At 29.9% G+C, this 27,973-nt stretch overlaps 1 protein-coding gene across 1 annotated transcript in view; it reads left to right on the plus strand.

Moving 5' to 3' along the window:
* Positions 1-9,521, plus strand: part of LOC127277674 (leucine-rich repeat LGI family member 3-like) — a 380,758-nt gene extending 371,237 nt beyond the window's left edge. Inside the window, exon 3 of the mRNA XM_051298972.1 lies at positions 9,203-9,521. Coding sequence (XP_051154929.1) covers positions 9,203-9,489 — 287 coding nt within the window. The 3' untranslated portion in view covers positions 9,490-9,521. The remainder of the gene's footprint in view (positions 1-9,202) is intronic.
* Positions 9,522-27,973: the final 18,452 nt, after the last annotated feature.

Genomic DNA, 27,973 nt, shown 5'->3' on the forward strand with positions numbered 1-27,973 from the left:
ATCCAGCGATACATGTGCAAGAAAAATATTTTATTTTCCTTTATATTTCATGTAATTATATGAAAATTTATAAATGTATGTATTTCATTTTTCATTGTGAAAGTCTGTTAACAAGAAGTGAAAAAAAAATTTATTTATCCGTTTTTACAGTGATAAATTAACTTTCAAAATGTTCACATGCACGGGTAATATGAAAGATTATATAACCTCCAAATTTTAAAATCTTAAACTTACATGGCAAAATGTAATCACTTCTTTTGAAATGAAGAGAATATACTCTCATAGAAGGCTTTATACTGTTTATTTTTAAAGCATTTTTCCAGGCCTTTAATTGATCTACTTTTTCAAAATTATCGAACGTATTTTTCATATCCACTACTCGTTGTTTTGGTTTCGGAAATTTATGGAAACTTACGCTTAAATTTTTCGCTACAGTACTGCCACAGCCTCTCACAGAACACTTAATTCTGCAGGAAGATTTCTCACGCGGTAAAAATGTAGCTTCATTCATAATGATAAAATAATTAACAATAACAGCGGAACTACAATTGCAAGTGACACAAATAGTTATACAAAACTAGTTACATTTTTCAACACCAGATGGCATGTGTACGAATGTCAGATCCCAATAGAATAGTGGCACTTGTCAGTCGATGTTTAAACTCCGCCGAGGTTAATTATACAATGATGGAGAAAGAACTGCTGGCAATTGTTTATGCGGTTACAAAGCTCAGAACATATTTGGTGGGACAGAAATTTTTAATCGTGACTGACCATAAGGGTTTAACTTTTTTAAACAGCACCGCTTATTTAAATTCACGGTTGATTAGATGGAGTCTGATTCTTTCTTAATGTGATTTTGATGTGGAATATTGTCGGGGTGTAGACAATGTATATGTGGATTTTTTTAGTAGGAATCCTGAGGGGAAGTTTGAAGATACGCGTTCAAATCATTTAGGTATCGACGTTTTATGTATGGAAAATCAAAATCAAGAGATATATAATTGTGATGCCATGGAATTTACAATCGAATTCCATCATTTGTTGAAAAATTTAGAATCTTTACAAAATAAGGATATTTTCATAAAATCTATAAAACAAAAATTTTTACTATTAAGGAGGGAATTTTATTTCGATATGTCGAAAAGGGTAATAATTGTCAAGTAATGATTCCACAATCATTAACAAAGAATTTAATTGATTGTGTGCACACAAAGTTAGGTCATCCGGGATCGTATAAAACCATTGCGTATATCTCTCAGTTTTATTACTGGAAATATATGAACAGGGAAATTTAATAATTCGTGCTTGCGTGTGATCTTTACCAACGGGTAAAAATAACAAATAAAAATATGGAGGGGAGTTATCATATGGTTGAATCGTCAAAGCCAGGGGATTTAGTATGCGTAGATTTCTTTGGGCCTTTACCAAGATTGGTGGGAGGGGTGGAATACATCTTTGTTGTTATGGACGCTTTCTCAAAGTATGTTCGATTATTTGCAATTAAAAGAGAAACGACTGATATTATCTTGCGAAAATTAACCGGAACCTGTTTTCCAGAAATGGGTATTCCAAATAGGATGTTGTCGGATAATGGTACGCAGTTTTCATCGCCGAAATGGGCTGAGAAACTACGCGAATTGCGTATTAATGTAATTTTTTCTTCCGTGAGACATCCACAAGGCAATCCTGTGGAGCGCGTTATGCGAGAGATCGGTCGGCTGTTTCGAACCCTGTGCTCTGATCAGCATACCCGATGGGCAAAATACATACCTGACCTTAAATTCTTCCTTAATGCTACCACTCATTCAAGTACCGGATTTTCACTGGTTGAGCTTCACTTCGGTAAAAAGCCCAAAGATCAAATCATACAAATAATTAGTTTTCCGGAAACAGTTGAGTTGTCGAATGATGCAATGATTGTTCTCGCGAAAGATAGAATGAAAAGGAAATTTGAACAAAGATGCAAATATCAAAAAGGTTATTCTCAAGTTTGTCTAAAAGAAGGTGATTTAGTGATTTAGGCATTTGAATTGGTAGATCCTGCGAATTGTCAAAGGAGAATACACTACCGTCCGAAATCGTGCGAACTCTGCTTTTTCAACAACTATAAAACTGTTCAAATCTTCAAAAATATTAAAACTAAAATTTTTTCCTCTTTATTTTATTAAAGCTAATAAAATTCTGAAAGAAATGACACCTTGACAAAGAGAATATGTTAATTTATCAATTAGATATCTAAGAAAAACCCAATTTTCAATGTTTTTACTATTTTTTTTATTTCTCTGGCAAAAATTAATATTTTTAAACGTTCTTAGGCTCATTGAAATCGTATTTTGTTATGCAATTCAAATTATATAAAACAATTCATGTACACATTCTTCGCTAGCGTATGCAAACCCTGAAAGTTGGCTCATAAAATGTCAAAAAATTGTGATTAATATTTATACTAGCAAACTATACGCGCGCAAGCGCGCGTGAATTGTTAATTGCAATTATTAATATAAATTAATTTCGGTATTTAATATATATATTTTATTGTACAAAAAGAAGTAGGTTTGAAATAACCATTAATATTCTTGAGTACATTGTTACAATATTGTAGGGTTACAATATATTCATATCTTTGGTTGACGAGCTAACGTTGTACGTCAATAAAACCTATATAGATATGGTAACCATATAATAAATTAACTGTCCCCTCTTTGATATTAACATTTAATAAAAATTGTGATTAATATTTATATGACAAAAAATGATCAGTAAAATGTATAAATCTTAAATTTACTTACATAAATCAGAGAAGTTTAAAATGATATATTTACTTGATTTTTAAACATTATATTTTATTGTAGAATTAAATTTAAATTTTTTGACATTTTATGAGCCAACTTTCACGGTTTGCATACGCTAGGGAAGAATGTGTACATGAATTGTTTTATAAAATTTGAATTGCCAGAGAAATAAAAAAAATAGTAAAAACATTAAAAATTGGGGTTTTCTTAGATATCTAATTGAAAAATTAACATATTCTCTTTGTCAAGGTGTCATTTCTTTCAGAATTTTATTAGCTTTAATAAAATAAAGAGGAAAAAATTTTAGTTTTAATATTTTTGAAGATTTGAACAGTTTTATAGTTGTAGAAAAAGCAGAGTTCGCACAATTTCGGACGGTAGTGTAGGTATCCATAATCGATGTCATTTAAAAAAATATGTCACTCAAGATTAAAAGGAAAATATGAGTTGATATTTTATCTTAATAATCTCGAGAATGATTATCTAATCAAAATAATTGTTTATACTTTTAATGATTGTTTCGTGTTTCGTCATTCATAGTTGTAAATATAAACTGCCGATTTTGTGTAAATCATGGTCATTGTTCATGACTTTAATGTTCTGTAAGAATGAGTATATTTCGTAAATTTTGAATTGCCACAGTTGTATTATAGTCGACACACTTGTAATGAGGAAAAATGATAATAATCATGAAGGTTTAATATTGATACATTGTAACGTTGTTGATGATGTATTTTTATTTATATATAAAAAATTTATTTTTGATTGAATATTGTTAACACGGGTTCATAATATATTGTTAATGTAAAACTTCGATTTTTGCGTACAAAGTTTTAGTGGGAAAATAAAAGGATTTATTTTTTTTTATTATTTATAATAATTTATATTGTAATATCATTGGTGTTGAGTATATATACATATATATATATATATATTTATTTCATTTAGTAGAATGTATTGTCTGTGAGTGACGTGTGTTTGTGTATGTGTGTTTACTAGATAAGCTTTAATAGTGTGTATTCTCACTCATACGAATGGAGATTCGCTGTCTATCGGTGTTTCCTGGAAATAGTCGTTCGATTTCGAGAATTACCGATGTAATTCGAGGAATTTGAGCGAGGTTTCCGAATAAGAAGTGAGAACGGGCAGCTGGCAGGGCTCATGGGGGTTTGCGAGGTGATGAATCAAAATTCGCTGTCATAAAAGCAAATTTCCTGGGTTTTCTCATTCTTTTTGCTCGGACTCGTGGTGCACTATATTCACGCCACTCTTGAGCGTATCGCCGATGACTCACAGGTAATCTGTTTTGAGGTGTAATAATTTTTATAATTTATAATAAATTTTTAATTGAATATTATTTAAAATTTTGGGTATTTTGTTATTGTTTAATATAAAGGTGTGGCGATTTATTTGATGTGGGTGATTTATCATAATTATTGATGGGAACGCGTGCCAGTGTTGAGTGAAAGCCCAGGAAATAAGAGCTAACTAAGTGCTTGCGACAAGTTAGGACAATTGGTCCACATATTGATTGTGCTTATCCTAAGGAAGAGGAAATTTTGTTTCCGCACTATTTTGACGATCCTCTCCCCGCAAGCTTCGCAGGGCCATACTTGCTGTTCGTCTCCAACCGACGCTACTATCATCTTCTGTCACCAACGAGCGATAAGTTTTCTTTTTCTTATGTAATTTTTATTGTTGCCAATATATCCAATTTTACGGTCTATTGACCTAATATATATATATATAATTTTATTATTTTACGTTTATGTATGTTTGTGTGTATGTATGTGTTGAGATGTCTCTAAGAGTTCTTTTTTTGTGTCTTTGACGAAGTGTTTAATAAAATTATATGAACTCCATTTCATTTAAATGATATATTTTGATTTTATTTAATAATTTTTTTTGTGAGACAAAATATTTTTAATACACAAACATAATTCACTATTACATAATGATAATCAAGTTAATTCTAATCAAACTTATTCCTTATCGAGATTTTAATCAGTTGCTGTTATCATGGAGGTAATACAAGTAGATCAGAGCCTCTTGATAATGCGAATAATGTCTCTATAGCTAATCAATCCGTAATATCTGTTTTAAATAAAAATACTGTTGATATGACTAGTATATTTCTAGCCACGGCTTTCATAGAAGTACGTATTAATAATGGTAAAAATATAACTTTAAAGTACTATTGGATCTAGGATCCAAATCTTGCTTTGCTTTAGAAAGAGCGGTCAAAATTTTACAACCAAGTTACAAGCACGTAGCTGCAACAGTGTATAGAGTTGGTGGTGCCTCGATTGTTTCTGTCTTATTTTGTAGAACTGTGTAATTTTCCTTGAAAGCAGACCGTAAGAAGCACAATCGGCAGAATTATACTTAGAAATAATAATCAGGATTTTGAGAAAAGTTGGGGTCGCTAATTACGAATTTTATGTCAGTTTTTTTAAATTCAAAATATCGGATCCAAAATGGAGGACTACTTTTCTAAAAATCAATCTAATTGGCCTTAAACTTGTTAATTGGGGGTTTTCGGGCTGGATGTTTACATATCTGATTATATATTTCTCTAAAATTAAGAATGACCGCCTTAATATGGCCTAATATGACACAGTGAAGGTAATACTGGGTCATGTCCAACCAGCAAAGGTAGGACTAGGTTATGCCTATCTAACCATGGTAAGACAAAGTGATATCTAACCAGCCAAGGCAAGACCAGGATATAACTTACTAGCCAAGGTAAGACCAGGGTATATCCAACCAGCCAAGGCAAGACCAGGATATAGCTAACCAGAGAAGGTAAGACCAGGTTATGTCTAACGAGCCAAGGTAAGACTAGGTCATGTCTAACCAGCCAAGGTAAGACTAGGTCCTGTCCAATCATATGATCTACTTTTACCCTCGAGGCAGTTAGTTTAATAGCTCGTTTGATTCTGGGGTTCTTACGACCACTTTTTTCAAATCTGGACGTGATTGTACTTTCAGCGATTTAAAAAAACTGACGTCGAATTCGTAATTCGACGCAAAACCTCCGAGTAACGAGTTACAGGCGAATTAGAACGATTTTTATCAAAAATCGTCCGCCATCTTAGGTCCGCCATTTTGAATTTTTAAAGACTGACATTAGATTCGTTATCAGCGACTCTAAAAACCCCCGAGTGACAAGTTTCAGGCCAATTTAATCGATTTTTAGAAAGTCCGTAAAGGTTAAAAAAAGTCAGGCGTTAAAGGTTTCACCCCATAAAAGAGAATTTTATTTTCTTTTAGTTTGACGGATATGGGCATTATAATATAGGATTTAAGCTTTATTTTAAGACTATGTAGAAGTTTCTAGCACGTCAGGTTAAGGAGAAAAAAAATACTGAAAAACCCTCAAAAACACGTTTTTTGGGGTCTTTACTCCAACTTTTCTCAAAATCCTGACGTGATATGCAATGTTGAATCCCGGGATCGTATTCAGCGCACAAAAATACATAGGAAACCACTCCGATATCTAAAAAGAGAAAACCTTGTAGACCTGTGCTATTGATAAGCTTCTGTGGTGGAAGGGTTCTCCATGGCTTTCTGATCCATCTATAAACTGGTTAGATGATTCAAGATTTGAATTTGTTTTAACTGAGTTAGAATAAAAAACTAATAAAATGAATTGTGGTCATACTAAAACAATAATTGATACTGATCTTATCACTAGCTTTTCTTCATGGCCTAAATTATTAAAAATTACTAAGCTGTGTTTGCGCTTTATTAATTTCTGTAGATTTACAAATAATAAAAAGTTTATCTTTTATTCTACAGTGGAGGTTAATAATACGCGATTTTTACTAATTAAATTAGTTCAAAAACAGTTTTTTGGTACAGAATTGAGGGATCTTGCTAAAGAAAATAGTATTTCAAAAAACTCTGTTTTGAAATCTTTAAACCCTTTTTAGATGACAAGGGAATTTTGCGTGTAAGTGGTCGCCTGCGACCTTATAGTCACCCATGCTCATTTGCGAAGTTTACATGGAGGTATTAACTTAACTTTACACACCCTCAAACAAGATTATTGGTTCGTGGTTGCTCGTCTGCTGATTAAAAGTATAGTTAACAATTGTGTATCTTGTTTTCGCGAAAGAGCAGTTGTTGTTCAAGAACTAATGAGTGATCTGCCTAAATTTAGGGGGCGTCCATTAATTATGTGAGGTCAAAATGGGGAGGGGGGGTCTGGCCAAGTCTCACCAAATCTCACTGAGGGGAAGGGGGGGTCAATAAAAATCTCACGTCAACTTGTAATTTTCAGCAATACATATTTTATACTCATCCCTGTTGGAATACGTCAGTGTTGGGTAAGCTACTATTTTTAAAAACTCGTTACAGTTAAGTTTCTACCCAACACTGGAATAGATGGTAGTTCAGAGTTGCCAATCACCCTTACCAAACACAACTGCGCTTGTGCTGCGTTTTCTGTCTCATTGGTAAAAATAAGCACGCTTATATGAAATGCTTTAATGTAAGAAAATATCAGTAAAAGATTAAAAAAAATTTTAACTGTTAAATTGATTGTTTTTGATCACGTAACACAAAAACAATCAATTCAACAGTTAAAATTTTTTTTATTCTTTTATTGATATTTTTCTTATATTAAAGCATTTCATTTAAGCGCGCTTATTTTTACCAATGAGAGAGTAAACGCGGCGCAAGCGCACTTGCGCTTGGTAAGGGTCATTGTCAACTCTGCTTAAGGTTAAGTTTGACCACTGCACTGTAAACAACTGTAAAATAATATAAATAATAAAATGATATAAAAAATATAAAATTGTATTACCATATTCTGAAGAGTACAAATGATATAAATCAAAAATATATAATTGTATTATCATATTAATTAATATCATAAAAATATAATGTAATTTGAATACCTTCATTTTTCCCTCGTATTTTAATGAAAAATAAAAAATCTTACCTGAGGGAGGGGGGGTGGAGCTAAATCTCACCGACGGGGAGGGAGGGATCCAGATTTTAAAAACAACTCCTCACTTAATTAATGGACGTCCCCTTAGAGATAGTCCAAGTCCCCCCTTTTGTCACACGGGGGTTGATTATGCCGGACCCCTTGATGTGAGATTAACTTCTCGACGAGGTTATAAAGTAAGAAAACGTATATTGGGATGTCCGCTGGGGGCGTGGCTCAGCATTTTATTCTACGTTCAGTAGTACAATTTTTCACGACTATGTCTGAAAGTTACTCTTATTGTGTCAAGCGTCATCTGCAAAGAATTGTTGAAAAGCACAAATTTACTTATGAAGAGTTTTATACCCTACTTGCACGTGTTGAGGCAACATTAAATATATACCTACAGCTATACCAGAGCCGTCAGTGGAGTTTACTCCTAAAAATCGTTTAAATCGATGGGGAATAATTCAGCGGGTAACAGAATTTTTTTGGAGACAGTGCAATTTAGATTATTTACATCGTCTACAAAGATGATATAAACGGTCTGCTTTAAAACCTAACATTGGTATTGGAGACATGTTTCTTCTAAAGCAGGATAATATTTCACCATCTCAATAGCTTCTTGGTCGCGTTTTAGAATGGTATGAGGGAAAAGACAATCTTATTCCTGTTGTAAGATTTAAAACAGTTGATTCCGAGTTCAATCGTCCTATAAGTAAACTTTGTTTGCTCCCTATTAAATCAAGCAACGATTAAGAATGTGTCTTAAGTGCTTAGTTTGGCATCTTGTTTAATTTGTATATTGTCTTAAATTTTTTTTGATTCTCCCTCGTGATATTATTTAATGTTTATATGTATTATTTTTACTATTATTTCATAGTGGGCGATTAAAACTACGATTAATTATTTTTTCATTCTTTATCTTATTTGAGCTATATTAGATACGAGGCGAGCGGTATGTTCGATTTCTAATATAATTTGGGTTTGTATGATTTGGCGCCTTTATTTAGGTTTTCTGTCTTACTTCTATTTTTGCTACTAATGTACATACTTAATTCCTAAAATGTGAGGTTGAAATCCGAGAACTGTCTAAAATTACGGTAGTATGTAAGAGTGCGAGGCTCGAATACAGTCGCATATTAATCGACTCAAATTCATTAAAAAATAAAATCATTGTTTCTTTTATAAAGTTATCTGTTCTTTAAAATAAATAAACAATTTATAAACAATTAATGTAAGTGGTTTTACATTAATTTAATAAAAAGATGAAGTGATTATTTTAAATAAACTGAACTCAATGCAATGTTTATTTAACCCACACCAATCCCTACTTTACTTAATAATTTATTTGAAAAATAAACAAAAACTATACAGAGAAACACGTTATTCCATCCATGCTTTCTAAAAACTAGAGAATAAATGAAATATCCTACATATTTAATAAAATAATAAAGTTTTTATATTACAGATAATCCTCTATATTGCGAATGTGAACTAAGTTGGTACGCAGCATGGTTAAAAGGCCTACATGACATGGATGACGAAGTAATGTCCAAAATAAAACCTATCTGTACAATGGTCTCAGAGCATCGAGAATATCCTGTGCAAACCATACCTTTGAAGAAAATGGGATGTGTAGGAAAAAATGTAGATCGCGCAACATCTTTGGGAACAGGTGTTTTTCAAAATAGACTGGGAACATTCTTAACATTTGTTAGCCTATCTATCATTTTAGTACAAAAGATTAATGATTAATTAAATAAATAATAGTAAATTTGCGTAAATAATTAAGGGATTGTAGTGAATAATCCAAATTGTAGTAGTATTTCTTTCTGATTGTAGAGGGGTTCAAGTTTCTCATCAAATGTGAAAAGTGGATTTTTTAAAAAATTGTAACTTCTATATAAATGGATGAAAAAATATTGACCTATATGTTTTCAAAAAGTTTTTTCCTGCTCTTTCGAATGGTGAAAAAATTTTTTTTAAATATTCAAAATTTACCGCTTTTTTTGAAAATCAAAAATATTTTTGATTTTTTTCAAAAGGACACTTTTTTACATTTAAAATGAAGCTTAAGATACATACTATCAATACCAAAAAAACTAGAATGACGCTTTTTGTTTTTGAGATATTAATTAATTAATTAATTTTTATGACAAATTAAATATTTTACAAACAAATAAAGTTACCGTAATTCTCAAGTTAGAAATTGAAAGCTAACGTAATTCCGCATACAACCAGCCCTATAAGAAATATTTTGGATAAGTAGATTGTTAATAAACCATTAGTTAACATTGCAATTGTTTATTAACAATCTACTTATCCCAAATATTTCATATAGGGCTCGTTGGATGCGGAATTACCTTAACATTCAATTGGTAAGTTCAGAATTGCGATAACTCTTTTTTTGTAAAATTTTTTATTCTTTATTAACAACAATTAACAATTTTTTAAAGATGCTATATTAAAAATATGTGAGGCTCCACGGTGCATAGGACCCATGGGAACTAATGTTCCTGTAAACTTTTAGGCTATGTTTAGTGATAGTTTTTCCTTGATTAAACACTCATTTCTAATTATGTAAAAATTTTCAGTATTAAGTTGATACTTGGCTGAAGTATAGTCCTAGGGGACATACATTTAACCACGAAACGATTTGACCCAACAGCAAAGGGCTTTCAAGATACAGGGGTTCGAAATTTCAACTCTCAGTCGATTTCTCTAAAATTCAACTTAACATAATTTCTATAAAACTTATTCAATTACACTTTTATTAAAGAGTTTTCAAAAGGATTTTTTCTCTACTTTAAGAATATAAAATCTAAATTTTTCCTTTTAAAGCGTTTTTTCTTAAAATTTCAGGAAAAATTTCAAATTTCGATGCTTAAGACCGTTTAAAAAAATTTTTTTTTGTCTCAAAAAATAACATGTTTCGATTATTTTAAAAATACACTTTGACAGAAATGAAATCTGCTTATTTTCGAGGTCAAATTTGACTTTTTTTACATAAAAAACTACAATTTTTCAAATTTAAACTTGAAAATCAGCTATTCCCATTTTTTTCTACATGGTGTTAAAGTACACAAAAAATTCTATTTTTCGAGACAAAAATTTTTTTTTAAACGGCCTTAAGCATCGAAAATTGAGTTTTTTCCTTAAATTTTAAGAAAAAACGCTTTAAAAGAAAAAATTTTTAATTTTGGATTTCATATTCTTAAAGTAGAGAAAAAATACTTTTGAAAACCCTATAATGAAAGTGTAATTTAATAAGTTTTATAGAAATTATGTTAAGTTGAATTTTAGAGAAATCGACTGAAATTAATTTTTGGGGTGGTAACAATTGAGGAATTTTGCCCCATAAATTCTTTCTGAAGTTAGCGAGTTTTCAATTTAGAAGTATCAGTATAAATACTCATAATTTGTTAATATCCTTGTTTAATTTTATTACTGCTTGCTCAGAAATGTCAAAAGTTAGAAGTCATGAAAAAAATCGTTACTGTATTTGCCTTTTTTGTTACGGAAGAATGTAATAATTTTTTTTCATCTTAGGTTCAAATTACTCAGAAAATAATGTGGAATTAATATCCGAAGAGAGCCGAGATGGGTCAGTACTTTTGGGTTAAAATTAATCCAAGCCCACCGTGCAGTGATGTGTAGTATAAGTATCATCTTTTTGTTGAAAAAACATAATAATAATTCAAAATTTGTTGGGAGTTAAAGTCTCTTTTACCATGGAGCATCGCATTTCCTACCTTCGAGTTTTTTTACATTTTTTATCGAAATGAATTTACAAATGTGTTTTACATGTCCTCTAAATTTAATCATGTGTCAATCAATAGTTTCAAATGAAATATGTAAAACGTAAACTCGCGCTTTGCACTGTACAGCGCAACGTATACATTTTGGGGTTATTATTCCGGAACTACCACAGACTGAAGAAATATTTAAAAATGTTGATAAATTGTATACCAAAAAAAGAAAGATCATGCACAATATTGCATTACAATATTAAGGTAATACCCTCAAACATTTTTCAAGCGAGTCACTACTAATGCATTAATATTGCCTTGCATAAGTATATGAAGCTGGTTAGAGGTTAAAGAAAGCCATTGCTTACATTAAATTTTTTAGTATGAGTGACATTTAAGGAGAGCGAGTTGACAAAACGTGAATTAGTGATAAAAACTTCAACGTCAGCAATTGGTTGTCTTTGGCCCCGTGTCGCTCAAAATACTTTTTATTTCAAAGGCACAAACATGGAAATTTCATATATCTGTGAACAGCTATTTATTTCAACCGTTTAAAAATAGCGTCCATTTTTTTCTATAGTGTAAAAAAGAGGGCATTTGACGTTACTTTTTTGATTTCTATAACACAACTCAGCTTTAAGGTCTGCTACGTGACTTTTTAGGGCGCTCAGTGCGTCTTAGACTAGTGTACTTCAAATCTCTAGCGCGCTGCGTGCCCTAGAAATTCTCGTGGCAGTCTTCAAATCTGAATTGCGCTACAGAAATTGAAAGAGTAACATAATGCGCCCTATTTTTTTCAGTGTATCCAAATATTACGACCATTTATGTTTTTAAAAAATATTACCACAATAATAATATGAAATATAATATCCAGGTTTTCTCGTCATATTACCTGCAGATAAATCGTACCTACATATGTATATTGTAATGCAATATTCCAAACGTTTCTTAACAATATTATAACAATATGTTGTTCATTTCCTCGAACTTTTAAAGTAATATTGCAAGACAAATCTTCTTTAATATTAATTGACAAATTTAAGACAATGTTGTTCGTTAACATTAACACAATATTAAGTTAATGTTTTTGATCAATCCTACCATTACTGTTAGACAATATTGAGTTAATATTGTAATAATATATTATGCTTTTTATTCGTTTTTCGGGTACGAATTAAATTTATGTAAAACCTTTCTTGAGTTTTGTTTATCGTTAAAAAATTAGTTTCTTTGTCTAAGATGATTCTAAAGAAACATATTAAATTATTTTCTCCAAAAATACAAAAAATTAATTAAATTTTTTTTAATTCCAAGTTATTAAAAAAATTTCAGTCTTCGAGAATTCTGAATGTAAATCTGACATATTTAAAAAATTGCAAAATGCACATACACTACGACTAACTTAAAAATTAGTTTCAAAAACGTCTTCGTTATATTAGTAATTCGAAATTTATTGAAAATTGTTAAAATTTTTGTAGTTGATCCATTTCATATATTTGTTTTAAATAGTGAAAACGTTTCGCCCTTCAAATTTCAAAAGAAATTCTCGTACAAAGTAATACTATTTATATTAAATTAATTTAAAAATATTAAGATCAATGTGGAACATTGTTTCTTAAATGTCCCAGTTAAAGAGTGGAAGTTGTCTGATTAGATTGAAACTTTAAAAACATTATTTATTTTATAAATAAGACTAACAAATTTCTATAGTTAAACCCTAAAATTAAGTAGACGCAATATAACGAAAGTGAAGGAAGCAGAGTAGTGCTGCATATTCCCTCACAGCATCAGATATTTGAAGATATCCTACGTACCTTCTGGCGATATCCATCGGCTTGTGGAGGTTAGGATATCGTCGAATGTCCAAAGGGCATTAATGGATATCTTGAGGACATCCTGCGGATACTCAAAATTTGTTGGATGTCCCTGAAATATTGGGTGCTGTGAGGGTGAGAACAGGAACGATACGAGATTTCACATACATTAGTCTCAGTCTGGTCGTGTATTAAAATTTCAGGTCTTGATATTGGTAAATATAAATTTGATCTACGTTTTATAAAATTTTGATTAATCAACTTTAGTTTTTAATTTAAGCTAGTCATTTGGACAATTAATTAATTTTATTTTATTAATTACAATTTTAAACATTTCTGAGTTTTGTTTCTATATTTCTTATGAATATTTTTTTCGGAGAGCAATTTTGAAAAGATAAAATAAAATTAATTATGTAGTTTAAGTGAGTAGGAACAGAGAGTCAAGAAATACAATAGCAATTGACATTGGTTGAACTGCTCAATCATTGTCAATATTATTTTCAATAATATGTAACAAATAATAATAACACATGCACACAAAAAAAAGTTGTCTGTTTCCTGAACTAGACATACTATTCCTATAATATTTTGGCACGCTGAAAACGAATATGAAGTCAGAATTGCTGCATCACCCTCTGATTTTTTTTAATTGAAAAAACCACCCTTAACCGGACAAATTCAAACTTAGGGGATAAAAAAATAAATAACAGATTATTTTTATTAAATAGAACCTTACAACTACGTATGTTGGCTCCACTAACTCAACACAAAGCCAGAACTGATCCAGCACCCTCTGGATTTTTTTAATCTGAAAAACCACCCTTAATCTGAAAAATTCAAACTTAGGAGATAAAAAAACTAAATAACAGATTTTTTTAATAATCAGAACCTTACACCTACGTAATTTTGCACCACTAGCACAAAAAAAATCAGAACTGTTCCAGTACCCTCTGAATTTTTTTCAATCGAAAAAACCACTCTTCATCGGACAAACTCAAACTTAGAAGTATTACAAAAGTAGCAATCTTTTTGACATGATGGTTTCTTTCGTATCATAGATACAAAAACTTTTATTTGTACTTGCTTTCCAATTTTCTCCCAACGAAATATCTAAGTTTGAATTTGTATGAGTAAGGGTGGTTTATAATCTACAGGATTCTGGATCAGTTTTGATTTTATTTTTGTATTAGTGGTGCAAAAATACGTTGGTGTAAGGTTCTGTTTATTAAAAAAATCTGTTATTTAATTTTTTATCTCCTAAGTTTGAATTTTTCCGATTAAGGGTGGTTTTTTCGATTTGAAAAATATCCAGGGGGTGCTGGATCAGTTCTGGCTTTGTGTTTGAGTTAGTGGAGCGAAAATAGGTAGTTGTAAGGTTCTGTTCAATAAAAAAATCTATTATTTAATTTTTTTATCTTCTAAGTTTGAATTTGACGATTAAGGGGGTGTTTTTTTCGATTTACAAAAAATCAGAGGGTGATGGAGCAATTCTAACTTCATATTCGTAATCAGCGGGCCAAAATACTATAAAAATGGTATGTGTAGTTCAAGGAACGGACAACTGTTTTTTTGTGTGCCTGTGTAATTAAAAAGATATGGACCTGTTTACAAGCATTTTTTGCTTTTTATTATGGAAAACGAAAAAATTTAAGAAACCTATATTTATTGTCAGTTTATTGAAAGTTATTTAAAACTACATTATCTACAATCAGACCGAAGCATATTTTGTTTCATCCATTTTTTTATTTCTATTGTAATAATAAATTCGACCTTTTTCAAAAAACCAAACTTTTCATTCAATAGTCCAACATTTTGTTAAAAATGAAATTTTTTTAAAACGTTTCGATTAAATACATGTAAATCTTATTAAACAAACAATTCCCATTGGGGTTATTGTTTTAGATGATCTGGTTTAATCAGTTTGATCACGAATGTTCGTTTTTTCTCTTTAACATTCGTACTCATTGTTATTTATGTTTTCAAACACAAAAGAATTCACATAGGGTATTTCTGACATACTTGAGTTTCCTGTTTCAGAATCTATAAGAAAACATAACTTATGACTAATAAAAAAGTACACAATTGCTTGGAAGTTTTTTTCAATTGAACTAAAATTTCGACTGGAGTTCGCTGCATTGATTGATAAAAAAATAAATATTATTCTGCAACAATATTTTATTACATATGTTAATTTTATGGTGGTTTTAGTCATTTCTGACTGAAAAATAATTTATTTTTTGTTTATTTTTAATATTAAAGATGTTTTGGCGGCCATTTTTGAAGCGACATCTTAAATTTAAAAAAAAATTTCTTATACCACGCCTGTGTGATAAGGTAAACATTTTGGTAGCGATATTTTGACTTTGGAGCTTCTTCTGCAGCGAATTCAGGTCGAAAATTTAGTTATAGGTCATGTACCCAGTAAAAAATAAAAGATACCAGAAATGCGGATTCTGGTTACGAGTTCAATAGCTGGAAAAAGAATCAGTGAGAATCTCGGATACGAGTACTTTTCGGTATCCAAAATGATCTGAAGCTTGTAAACGCACTGAAATAGATGACATTTGTAGGGCTTTTAATCTAGAAAAAGCAATTAAATAGATGCAGAAACAATGGAAAATTAAATTAGAACCTTTGCATTAAAAACATTCTGGAAACAGTGTACTATTGGTAATTTTACCATGCAATTCGGAAAATATGATTTTCTATCTTACCGACACTGGATATTAATTTAACACGGGTTGTTCGATTATTCAAATTCAAAAGCAATCAAAAATTTTAAAACATTATTAAACATAATATAGTGCTCATTTTTAATTTCCTTTTCCCCCTTTTAATTAAATACTTTTGGATTGCTTTTGAAATTGAAAAATCAAAAAACCCGCATTAAATTAATATCCAGTGTCGGTAATGTTGAAAACCATATTTTCCGAATTGCACGTTAAAATTACCAATAGTACACTGTTTTCACAAAGTTTTTAAAGAAGAGGTTAGAATTGATGAGAATAATTGTTTTTTGTTTAAACGTACGTTTCTTTAATAAATAACACAGCCACACAAAAAAAAGTACCCGGGCCGGGGAATGAGACCACCATTTCTTGATGTATTTTGATCTTGTTACTCGGGGATTTTTGGGGTCGCTGATTACGAATTTAATGTCAGATTTATAAAATTCAAAATGGCGGATTCAATATGGCGGACAAATGTTTAAAAAGTAGTTGGATTTTTACGAAAATTGGTATCTAGGGGTTTTGGGAGTCGCTGATTACAAATTTATCGTCAGATTATTCAAATTCAAAATGGCGGATCCAATATGGCGGACGAATTTTTAAAAAATAGTTGAATTTTTATGTAACTTGGCCGATACTGGGGTTCCGAGTCCCTCCATCGTAATACGTTTCCTACGTGTGTCTGCCATGACGGCATCAAAGCCATTATCCAGGGACTTAGCCAGATAGCGGACAAACTCCGTTGCCCACCGTCACTGCGTGGAGGTGCCCTGGATGCAGACACATGTAGAAACATAAAGATATTTGACCACCGTACTATATCTGCCATTTTACATTTGAATAATCTGACGTTCAATTCGTAATCAGCGACTCCAAAAAAACCCCATGATACCAATTTTTGTAAAAATCCAACTACTTTTTAAAAATTTGTCCGCCATATTGGATCCACCATTTTGAATTTGAATAATCTGATGATAAATTTGTAATCAGCGACTCCCAAAACCCCTAGATACCAATTTTCGTAAAAATCCAACTACTTTTTAAAAATTCGTCCGCCATATTGGATCCGCCATTTTGAATTTTATAAATCTGACGTTAAATTCGTAATCAGCGACCCCAAAAACCCCCGAGTAACAAGATTCAAGCAAATCTGCCATTATTTAAAAAATTTCTCCTGTCATTTAAAATCAGCTATGTTTTTTGAGGTTATGTCAAAATCCTGACGTGATGGAGCTAAACGGACTTCAGATTCGTGTTCAGCGCATCAAAATACATCAAGAAATGGTTGTCTCATTCCCCGGCCCGGGTACTTTTTTTTGTGTGGCTGTGTAATCATTCATTTTTGTTAACAATTTAATTTTCCATTGTTTCTGCATCCATTTAATTGCTTTTTCTTATTAAAAAGCCCTACAAAAGTCGTCCGTTTCAGTTCGTTTACAAGCTTCAGATCATTTCGGATACCGAAAAGTGCTCTCGTATGTGAGATTCTCACTGATTCGTTTACCAACTATTGAGCTGGTATCTTTTATTTTTTACTGGGTATAATATTGATGTAAATATTATTTATCAATAATTTGTCATAGTGAAGCGTAAGTGCAAGTGAGACGCTTATAGATCAACGCATAAGAGCGTTCTTTTCGCACTTGTGGACTGATTCATAGTTCATTCTATATATGGGGTAAAATTCCTGTAGTGAAAAGTGAAAAAAATGTTGATCGGATAACTTGCACGTATTTTAGCCCTACTATCGGGCCAAAAGTAATAGGCTCCTCTCTTTGAAAGCTTATAACTCAGGTAGAAAAAATCGCCTTACATTGCGACAACATGAAATCAATAGGTACACAATGCCTACGTTACTACTTATACGAAATTGCGAAAATCTGAAAAATTTTTTGCGTAAGTTATCGATTTTAGAAGACAAAAAATACATGGTTTTTTCCATCATTTTTACAACTGTCTACTTTAAAAGCCCATAGTATAGAAAATAAAAATCTTATCTACATGTGAAATTTTTTCTATAATATTTGAACCCTTCTGAAATAGAATATTAAAAAAAATTTCGATTATTTCTTTAACTTTTCGAGATTATTTAAAACAAAGTTAAAAAGTCATCTCGTTAACAAATAAACGCACATATTTGAAACAAATCGCAAATTATGCAAAAATTAATTTTATTAACAGAACAATAAACAAAAATTGTTTAAAAAATTTTGTTAAAGATTTATTTAGGAAAATGTTTTCGGTTTTTTGCTTTATCACCTCATTAAAGCAAGGTGCTGACCGTGATGAACCCTTTTGTCAACGGCAAGGAATTGAATAACAGTGGTTTACTACCGTCCCTTTTTTTCACAAGTTTTCTATTTGTACTATTTATTTACAGCTTTAAAGACTTCTTTCGAGAAATTTACCAAAGGTATCGGAAAAAGGGGCTCAGAACGAAAAAGATTTTTGAATCACTTAAAATATTTGTAGAGAATATGTACATGAGCAGAAAAAATGGGTTGTTCAAGTTTTTAAAATTCGACGCCTTTGAGGAGAAAATTTACGATGGCCTGCACCTTGCTTTAATAAGGTAATAAAGCAAAAAACCGAAAACATTTTCGTAAATAAATCTTTAACAAAATTTTTTAAACAATTTTTGTTTATTGTTCTGTTAATAAAATTAATTTTTGCATAATTTGCGATTTGTTTCAAATATGTGCGTTTATTTGTTAACGAGATGACTTTTTAACTTTGTTTTAAATAATCTCGAAAAGTTAAAGAAATAATCGAATTTTTTTTTAATATTCTACTTCAGAAGGGTTCAAATATTATAGAAAAAATTTCACATGTAGATAAGATTTTTATTTTCTATACTATGGGCTTTTAAAGTAGACAGTTGTAAAAATGATGCAAAAAACCATGTATTTTTTGTCTTCTAAAATCGATAACTTACGCAAAAAATTTTTCAGATTTTCGCAATTTCGTATAAGTAGTAACGTAGGCATTGTGTACCTATTGATTTCATGTTGTCGCAATGTAAGGCGATTTTTTCTACCTGAGTTATAAGCTTTCAAAGAGAGGAGCTTATTACTTTTGGCCCGATAGTAGGGGTGAGTACTTTAACCACGCAGTATTGTAAGGATTTTTCAAAAACTGTCGGAGAAAGGTGTTGAATTTTTTTGAATAATTAAAACAGTGAATTTTTGAAGACTTGTAACTTTTAAACAGAAAGAAAAAAATATGAATGAATCAATTAATTAATGTTAATAAAAAGAAATATTTCACAAATAAATAAAGTTATTGCAATCCTGATGGTACCAATATTGAAAGCTGACGTAATTCCGCATCCAACGAGCCCTATATGGACTATTTTAGATTAGAGGATTTTTTATAAACACTTGCCATGTTAGCCAATTGGCTTTATTATTTATTATTATTATTTATTAACAATCCTCTAACCCAAAGGACTTCATATAGGCCTCGTTAGATGCGGAATCATGTCAACTTTCATTTAGTAACGTCAGAATTACAATAACTTTATTTGTTTATAAAATATTTCAGTTTTTTTGAACCTTAATAATTAATTAATTAACTAAAAATTGTAAATATTATACAAGTAGATGAAAAAAAATGATGACACATATGTTTTCCAAAGTTTTTTTGCGCTCTTTCAATTGGTGAAAAAAAATTCAAAATTTGACCCTTTTTTTGAAAATCAATATTTTTTTTGACTTTTTTTAAGTTACTAAATGAAAGTTGACATAATTCCGCATCCAACGAGTTCTACATGAAGTACTTTGGATTAGTGGATTGTTAATAAACAACATTGCCTAACATTGCAATTGTTTATAATAAATCCTCTAATCCAAAAGAGTTCATATAGGGCTCGTTGGATGCGAAATTACGGCAGCTTTTAATTGGTTGCTTTAGAATTGCAATAAATTTAATTATTTGTAAATTATTGCACTTTTTATTAACATTAATTAATTATTTAATATCTCAAAAATAACAAAAAAGACATCTCAATATTTTTTGTGGTGAAAATACACATTTTTAGCTTTCAAAAAAAAATAAATAAAAAAAATGAAAAGGACCAAACTTAAAAAAAATTCGAAAAATTGTTTAAGTTTAGAAAAAAAGTTAAAATTTGAATTTTTTGAAAATATTTTTCACCATTCGAAAGAGCAGGAAAAACCCTTTCGAAAATATATAAGACAAATTTTTCTTCTTCTTTCTGTTTAAAAGTTACAATTCTTCAAATATTCACTGTTTAAATTTTTCAAAAAAATTCACCCCCTCTCCCTCTTCGACAGTTTTTGAAAAAACCTAACAATACTTCGTGGTTAAATTACTCACCCCTAGGGCTAAACTATGTGCAAGTTACAGCCCGATCCGATCAACTTTTTTTCCACTTAGTTCGCTACAGGAATTTTACACCATATATAATGTTGTATTTTTAGAAGTTTGTTGCTAACACTGTAAAATATAAATAATAATTTAAGTTAACTTTATGACTATTAGAGACAGTTTGCGCCAGCTTTAAACTTTATGAAAATTAAAAACACTAACAAATTTATGGAGGTGCATGTTTTCTATTTGGAAAATTTCAATAATAAGTACTACTGTAAATCTGAATAAATTACTTTAAGGCTTTGTTGTTTATTTTCTAAAGTTTTAAGTCAGTCAGGCAATTTCCTTTTTTCAAAAGAAAAGATTTTTATATAATACCCCATAACCAAATTACAATCTTAATGCGTTTATGTACAATAAGATGATCCGAACATATAATATATTAGAAGATAAATTTAGGTTTATGTTTGACAAAAGTCGACGTTAGAATATCTTTTATTCAACATGTGATACAAATTTAACAGTAGAAAGGAAAATAGATTAATGTGTTACTACACGTTGAAACGCCAGTACAAGCGTGGCTTTTTTTACGTTGATATATTAAACTTTAAAAATTTTCTTGTGTTAACCCTTTAATTATGTTAACAAGAACAGATCCAAATAGAACAACATATTGTCACCATATTGATTATGTTCGCCTTAAGGCAATATTATCTAATAAAAGTTAGGCAACATTACACGGTTAATTGAAGATAATATTCTTTTATAAGCTGAATGAACTATTGGCATAATAATATTTTCTCGAGAAGGACATAATCAAAATTACATGTTTCATGCAATATGGAAGTAATATTTTAGCAATATGTTGTTCTCATGGAAAGCGTGTACAACAATTCTACGATTTTCCAAAGAAATCTCGATTAAATACCTCATAAGAAGACCCTTTATATAAAAGTGGTGGTTTCTTGGATATCTGTAGCTGCGCTGAAATTTCTTTTTCAATAATCTTAAGGTTACATCTTCTACAGTTTCGTACGCAACCTTATCTACTTCGACCCTACGTAATAGGTTAGTTATTTTCAGGTACTGTTCAATTAACCAGATATGATATGGTATATTTTTTTATCTTTTCTCTTTAATATTCCTGAATGCTGCAAAGGCAAGGTTAGAAAAATTTGTTTGATTTTATATTTAATTCAAATACATATCAATGAATTGCCTTAAGAAAGAATGTTGAAGTCTATGGTATGAGATATTTCTGCATCTTTTAAAAATTCAAAATATTAAATACAGCATTTTTTATCATAAACGAATTGCTCACACATTGTTGTGGTTTTTTTATAGTATATTATGCACGAAGCACATAAAGGACTTACCTAGGTGCATACGATTATGAAGAATAAATGTACTTGCTATATAAAATAAACTACTGTTGTAGTAACTACTATTATAAAAAACAGAAGTAAATTTTAAATTAAAAAAATATGCAGAATTTTTTATGCGATGATACAACAACTTTCTAATTATACATATCATGCAAAAAAATGAAAAATAGTTATAAAAATGTTTCATAACAATCACTAACTATTTATGAAATCATATTGTTGGTTACTTACAGAAAATGATAATTCAATTTACTGAAGCAAATTATTACAATAATCGTATTTGAATAAAATCAATTGGTAATGTAGAAAACTACATTAAAAAAATATTTTTTAGGTAGACACAATGCTAGAAAAATGTGTACCTATACTGCTAATAATATATCGAGAATTGTACAAATACGTACAATTCGCATATTTGATGTTTTTCCATTATTATAATAGTGTAAAGTGTAATAATAGTATTTATAAATGTTTTAATATAATTGGGAAACAACATATTATATTTACATTATGAAATAAACAATAGTTTGATTTCCTTTGAAACACATTGACATAAGAATTAAGAAACTTGAGAAACGATAAAATTTAGATCACAATTAATTGTAATTTATTGTTTATATAAAAGATACTCTTGTTCTTTTAATATTTGCGGTTGCAGTAAAAAAAGCAGTAACACTCAACTGCTTTTTTATTTAAGGTAATATAAGTTTTAAAATAAAAAGTACGCCAAATGCAGTCCTCATCTGGCCCTATGAGTTTATGAGGATACACACGGCATATTTATTTAAATCTTTCCAGATATAATATATACAATAATAATAATCCTATTGGCATAGAACTGATTGATTTATAATAAAATAACAGGATTCAAAAAGATTAAAATTCTACTTCGGAAAGAAAAGGATTGATTCGGAAAGAATTTTTGTCTTGACTTACAAACAAATTTGAAATCGAAAAAAACAGTTAGACCCGAAAACATCAAAGTAACACAACTAACAGTAAGACTAATATTCAATGCTTTATTGTGCGTGATTTAATAAAAGTACAAGTACTGAAAAAAAAGAATATAGAATGTGCTTTAGAATATGAAAATTTTTGTCGTATAAGTAAAGTGAAAGCATATATTGCAATTTTTGCCTGGTTACTAAGGTAATAACTACATTACGTTTGTAAAATAAATGTGACAATTATATCAACAATATTAAAACTATACTTTTGTTATGAAACTGAATCAAAGTGATTTCAGAAATATTAATAAAATGACATTTCATCGATAATTAAATATTTGTTTACAAAATATTTGGGCCAAAATTTGTTTTACATAACTGTCATATTCACTTGATTAATAACATGCATTTCTAACCTTATAGTAAACAAAGTAAAAATTGACTTTCTCTACAGAAACAAATGCCATATATGCATTAACTTTAGTTATACGACAAAAATTGCCGTATTCTAAAGCATATTCTGTATTCTTTTTTTTAGTGCATTGATATAGATAAAATAAAAATTATTACTTATATTCACAGTAGTATTTATTTTTACTTATATTGTAAAGCAGGAACAATATTTTTATTCAGACACTATAAAATTCATGGAGATGAACGGCTTTGAATATTACAAGAACAGAGTAAGCTATACGGAATGGAAAAATAAATTCTCTATGTACTCAGAGTTTTGTATAAATAAACAAGTTTAGCAAAAAATTTAAGCATCTACAAAAATTCTTGTAGCTTCCAAAAGAAGTATTTCAAGACATATCTTTATCACAAGTTTCTTCCAAAGTTTCGTCCCATTAAAATGTACGATACAGTTATACAAAACAACAATTACGTGCTGTGTCGTATTATTATAATTATGTTTGTGTTTTTGAAGATTGTAATTGTCGACTTTATTATTACTATGCTAAAGGTAACCGCATTGTTCAAATATATATTTATAACAGTATAGAATAATAAGGAAAACCCCAAGTCTCTCGATTATCTGTGAGAACTTTTAATAAATTCCTTGTAGAATACTGCACAAAAAAAGATTTGTTTACTTATTATATGCTTTTATTATACTGAACACATTCATATGTAACAAGCGTTTGCACCTTATTAGATTTATGTACGTCAATGTGACACTAGAAAAAAATATATGTTTCTTTTAGTTGCTCTATGTAATCTTTCAATCTTTATGCGTATTTAATTTGAATTTAAAAACATATAATTTTATATCTCTAAGAACTCTACATCATTACATGTCAACTATAAAATTAAAATTAAAATGACGTTTGTTGCAATTAAATATATTTTAATTAAAAAGTGTAATAAAGCTATGTTGAAAGTTGCAAAATATAACAATAAAAATTACTTACAACTCGTCAATCAAAAATATTTTTAACCTACAATTTTCCTATATTGCCACATAGGTTTTTGCTTTTGGATATTAAAGTTAAAGTTATAAGCTTTTTTAAGGTATATTTAAGCTATTCATCATAGCGCATTAAATTTTTAGAGTGCTTTAAAAAGTGTCAAAAAGGCAATTTTTGGACAATTTGACCCCGTTTTTCTCAAAATTGAGACGAGATGGACAAGTTTCGTTGACAGATTCGTAATCTATGTGAAAAATCCTACAAGAATCATCAACTTTTGCACTTGTGGCAAAAAAATAAAAAATTTTCGACTAGTGATATTTTAGAAAAAATGTCTGAAACCAAATTTAAAAATAAGTTTCAAAATAAATAATAAAAAAGTATAAGGCACTTTTTTGTCTGTGCAAGGAATGGAAAGCAAGCAAGCAGCCAATGCAAGCTTCTGTGATAATATTAAGGAAGTTCTCTCCCTCCAACGTCAGTCAAATCAATGCCCATTTAAGTTTTCATTTGTATCACGTAGTACTAGCTCAACGCTTGGCAACGTTGGATTATATTTCCCCCGTTCCGTTTCGTGTCGTCTGCTATTGTTTGATTTATTTTCGTTAAATAATAATAATAATAATTTATTATTTTAAAAATCTTAATTTTTTATAAGCAAATTCAAATTATTATTCATTATTATGAATCTTTGAAGAATATACTATTATATGTATATACTACTTATATTACTTTCAAATTTCGCGCTTTTTCTATACCTAACCTACAAGACGCAACGTTGCCAAGCGTTGTGCTAAGTAATTTCTGATTGTCAAAATACGGTGTTTTTTTAGACAAAATAATTAATTGTGAGTCTCCTAAGCCAGGTCTGATCAATTTTATTAAAAGTAAGTGAACATTGGCTATTAAACTTTATGTATATAAAGTTCCAGTAATATCTTTTCGTCAGATTTTTCACAATTTGAGATTTCAGACCAAAAAATTCAATTTCCCATAAGAACCCGTGTTAAATGTGAAAAGAGAAAATTATTTATATCTTTTGTCAAAATCCACCTAGACTTCTAAAAATTTAACTACATCTTCTTTAAACCATTATCTATCAGTTTATCAAGTTTAATAATTAACTCTTCGTCATTTCTGTTTGCGAGAGAACTTCCTTAAGTGGTTTAAAATTTTCTCCTCACTTTTTCTAGATGTATTTTCGGTCGCTGATTATGAATTTGGTGATTTGGTTGTTAAAAGCTGTAAAAATTGAAAATAACAATAAAAATTGTCATTTTTAGCGTTCCATACACCTTTGCTTTACTGGCAGAACCCATTAAAAGACTCTTGCGTCCATCCCAGATGTATTCCTTCCCTTGGCGGATAGAGTATTTGATAAAAAGAGCTGTTTGATACACACATATGTATTTTCACGTGTAGATTACATTAAAAACATAGTGAGCCCAATTCGGCCCAATTGTAAGTGATGGTTTCGAGCAAGAAAGAAGAGTATTTTTACGAGTAGATTACAGAAAAAATGTAGCCGGCCTGATTAAAAGTGATGGTTACGAGCTAGACAAAAAGAAAGCGGCATTTTTCGAAAATATTGCAAAAATGACCCTGCCGACAACAAGGCAGTTTACTATTGAAATGGTATTTCAATAGTCCAAAAATTTTATTATAAATAATTATAAATTACTTGAAAATTATAAATTAATAAATATTAAAAATAAAATTACATTAAGAAATGAAATTCAATCTAGACAAATTGAATTTCTTGAAATAATAGAAAGAGAGAAAAGATATCTATAGATAAAACAATGAAAATATAAACAGCAAAAATAATAGAAAGAGAAGGTAGATATAAATTCGAATTAAGAGAATTATTAATTTAATTTAAATTTAAAAATTTTATTTATAAATAAAAAATTTTTATAGATTATTATTTAAAGAATAAATTTATTTTATATTTTTTTAAATATTTAGAAAATAAAAAAAATTATTTTACTCTATTGCTGAAATTAATAATAATTAAATGAAATTATATGTTATATTAAAGTAAAAATTATTTAAAAATTAATCCTAAAAGTTAAATAATTTTAAAATTATTATTTTTTGAGAAAAGATTTTAGAAAATGAAAATCAGTTAAAGGCTCTTGGCGAGCGTTAGAAACGCAATTAGAGAGAAAAATATCTCTGTCCTTAGAAAATAATTTAAATGTAATTGGCTATCCGAAAATAGACGCCGCGAAAAATCCAAATAGAGGGAAAAATTGGCGGCAAGAAATACATGGGAGAAGCGCCTTGCGTTAAGTGGTGAGGGAAACTCGCTGATTTTCGCTCAATGAATTTAAAACTCCTTACTCACACACTTGCATATTTTGAATTTTACTTACCACAGAAAATTAAGGGCAGAGACGCAACTATATAAGCCAAGTAAATGCACGTTTCATTCTCTTTGGTCTGAACAGTTTTATACTGGTAAGAGCTTTCTTTTATATTTTAATATAAGAAAATTTTCAGAATAACAAAATCTACAAAGTCAAGTCTTTCAAACTTGAGAAGTGCAGTTTGTTGGGGGTTTTCTAACGATTTCTACGTAAACGATCTGTATCTTTGGGCAAGAAAGATATCAAAGATTAAATCGTAATTAAAAATAAAATTTATTTAAATTTGTTAATTTTGAGTGACTAATTGTTAGGGGCTCTCTAACGATTTCTACCAATACGATTTGTTCTTCTCAAATTAACAATTTAAAATTGTCGAAGAGGAAAGTCTGTTGTCAAGGGCCTTCGAAAGATTTCTACCAACACAACTAACTTTCCAAATCTTCAATTAAATAAGTTATTATTTGTCAAAACAACAAAAATACCAACAAACAAATCTTCAAAGTCAAGCCACGGAAAATCAATGGTCAGGGGCATTCTAAAGATCTCTACCAACACCATTGATTGTCCAAGAGTGGTATCAAAGATTAAATAGTAATTCTTGTTTAACATTCTTATATGCCATGTGCATTGCAATAGGCGATCCACATGACAATTTGAAAGATTAAATAATAGAGATAATCCTGATAACCCTGAGAATTATCCAGAATAAGATATAATTAATTTATTTAAAATTAATTATCTAGTAGGGTTTTACAGAGAGTTTAACAATATATTGTTAAACTATGATGACTCATTGAAGTTTAATTTTTTTATACCAAGAATAGTAAAGGTAGAATAGAGTTAGGAGAAACTAACCCTTAAACGTTTTCTAATCTAATCTAAAATAAGCTTATACCGAAGTCCCCTAGTACGAGTGTTGGTACTTAAGTCGCAAGACCCATTGCACCTAACCCCGGTAAGCTTGAACCTAGTCTCCCTCTTTAGAGTCCTGTCTTATTCCAAAAGTCCAGTAACTCTTCTACCGAGAGGTCGCGAATAGGGATTGCAATCCCGCAAAGCGGGATCCAGCGTTCCCACGGGATCCCATACCTTTTGATGGGTCATGGGATCCCGCACAAAATAATGTGGGATCCGCAAAAAAAACGATTTTTGAAAATTATACGTATGTTACGTATTTGCACGTATGTTACCTCGAGTGACGCGTCACTGCACAACCCTGTCTATCTCTGATTCTACTGCGCCATCGATTTGCGCATATATCTCGAATCTCAATTGATCGATCCAATAACTACTTACTCAGTGTCAACTGTCAACGTGTAAACAAATAGATTTCAGTTTCAATTTACCCATATATTATTTATTTATTATATATAATTGATTTACTTTTTCTGAAGAAAAAGGAAGTTATATACCTTCCAACAAATGTTACGTATTCTCGATTCAGATTTAATATTCTTCAAATGATTATTTGTTTGTTTTCATAAATTTAATGTTAGTTTTTT

The sequence above is a fragment of the Leptopilina boulardi genome, unplaced genomic scaffold, assembly GCF_019393585.1.
Source record: "Leptopilina boulardi isolate dan_hultmark-lab unplaced genomic scaffold, ZJU_Lbou_2.1 LbouV2_173, whole genome shotgun sequence".
Lineage (NCBI taxonomy): Eukaryota > Metazoa > Arthropoda > Insecta > Hymenoptera > Figitidae > Leptopilina > Leptopilina boulardi.